The sequence below is a fragment of the Temnothorax curvispinosus genome, unplaced genomic scaffold (genome assembly GCF_003070985.1).
Source record: "Temnothorax curvispinosus isolate PA1 unplaced genomic scaffold, ASM307098v1 QBEX01011639.1, whole genome shotgun sequence".
Taxonomy (NCBI): domain Eukaryota; kingdom Metazoa; phylum Arthropoda; class Insecta; order Hymenoptera; family Formicidae; genus Temnothorax; species Temnothorax curvispinosus.
The window spans coordinates 1-1,253 of NW_020221419.1; the positions used below are offsets into that span (position 1 = coordinate 1).

General features: G+C 38.3%; 1 protein-coding gene across 1 annotated transcript; it reads right to left on the reverse strand.

The window, feature by feature from the left end:
- Nucleotides 1-37: 37 nt before the first annotated feature.
- LOC112461699 (rootletin-like) lies at nucleotides 38-1,001 on the reverse strand. Its single transcript, XM_025027038.1, has 5 exons — nucleotides 953-1,001; nucleotides 749-861; nucleotides 492-668; nucleotides 316-423; nucleotides 38-241 (listed from the first exon to the last, which is right to left on the reverse strand). The coding sequence occupies exons 1-5, from the start codon at nucleotides 999-1,001 to the stop codon at nucleotides 38-40; spliced, it is 651 nt and encodes a 216-aa protein (XP_024882806.1).
- Nucleotides 1,002-1,253: the final 252 nt, after the last annotated feature.

Sequence of the window (1,253 nt, forward strand, 5' to 3'; positions counted from 1 at the left end):
GAATATTAACACTTTTCTCAAAATATAGATTGTTGTTTTAGTAATCGCGTTTCCACCTTACTTGAATATGCGCTTCTTTTTCTTGCAGCATCATTTGCAATCTTTGGAGATCGCCGTCTAGAGACATTCTGTGCAATTCCATTTCTGTTGCGCGAGAGTCGCTGTGACAGACTTCTTTCTGTAGATTACGCTTCTCCGTTTCCAATCTGTTTAATTCTTGCTTCATTTTCTCTAGTTTATCCTAAACAAACGCAAAGTTATATGCACTGAGAGATTGTATATAGTGATTTTGAGAATATTTCTTCTAGATTGTACCTCGTACTGAGATTTTTCGTCTGGCTCGGTACTCATCTTTATCTCTAAGGTTGTAACCTTTTCACATAAATGCTCACATTCCTCTGTCTTTTGTTGAAGTGCGTCCAGCTGAAAACAAATAAAAATATTAACGCTTCCTTCCTTAGTGGAATGCAAGACATAGAAAAAAGATATACCTGTGCGTGATAGCCAGTTTGCGTTTGAGTTAATTTTGCTTCGATAGATTTTTTCTCTTCCTGAAGCGTCCGAATATTAGTCAGAAGATTATTGATTTTTACATCCGTATTGCTTTGGTTTTCTTGAGACTCCTTCAGTTGCTTCTTCAAGCTACACAGTTCTGTTTTGTAATCATCCTACAACGTTATCATAGATTTTATTATAACAGATCGGCTTATATAATTCACTTATGAATAATCGTCAAAGTTCAACGTACCCTCTCGCGTTCGATTTGAGCAACTTGTTGCATAAGCGATCGTACTCCTTTCCTAACGGTTTCAGGATCAACGTCCAGTATGATATCTCTGCTACTATCAGCATGGTCTTGCGCTGTAATTAAAATACATATTAACTGCATTTTATGCACCGTGAGATAATAAATAGTATCATTGTTGTAGATCAAAATAAAAATTTTTATTACCACGTGCTGGACTCCATCTTCTCGAAGGGCTCATTAATTTAAACGGCATGTTTACGCTTCCATCCATTTGAATACCAGCGATACGGCGTAGCGGTGGAACCCACACTGCTCAGTTTCTGCTCTACTTCCTTCTTAGCAGTTTCCAATTGCGACAATTGGGCATCGAGTGCTCTTATCCTTCGGATCCCCCGATGCGTGCCTGAAATCAGAAATACATCCTTAATTCTCGGTGCGAACCGACACGCGAACTTTTTGTTTTGCCTTCCTCGAAAATTATATACCTTTAGCTCTTGAAGTTGCT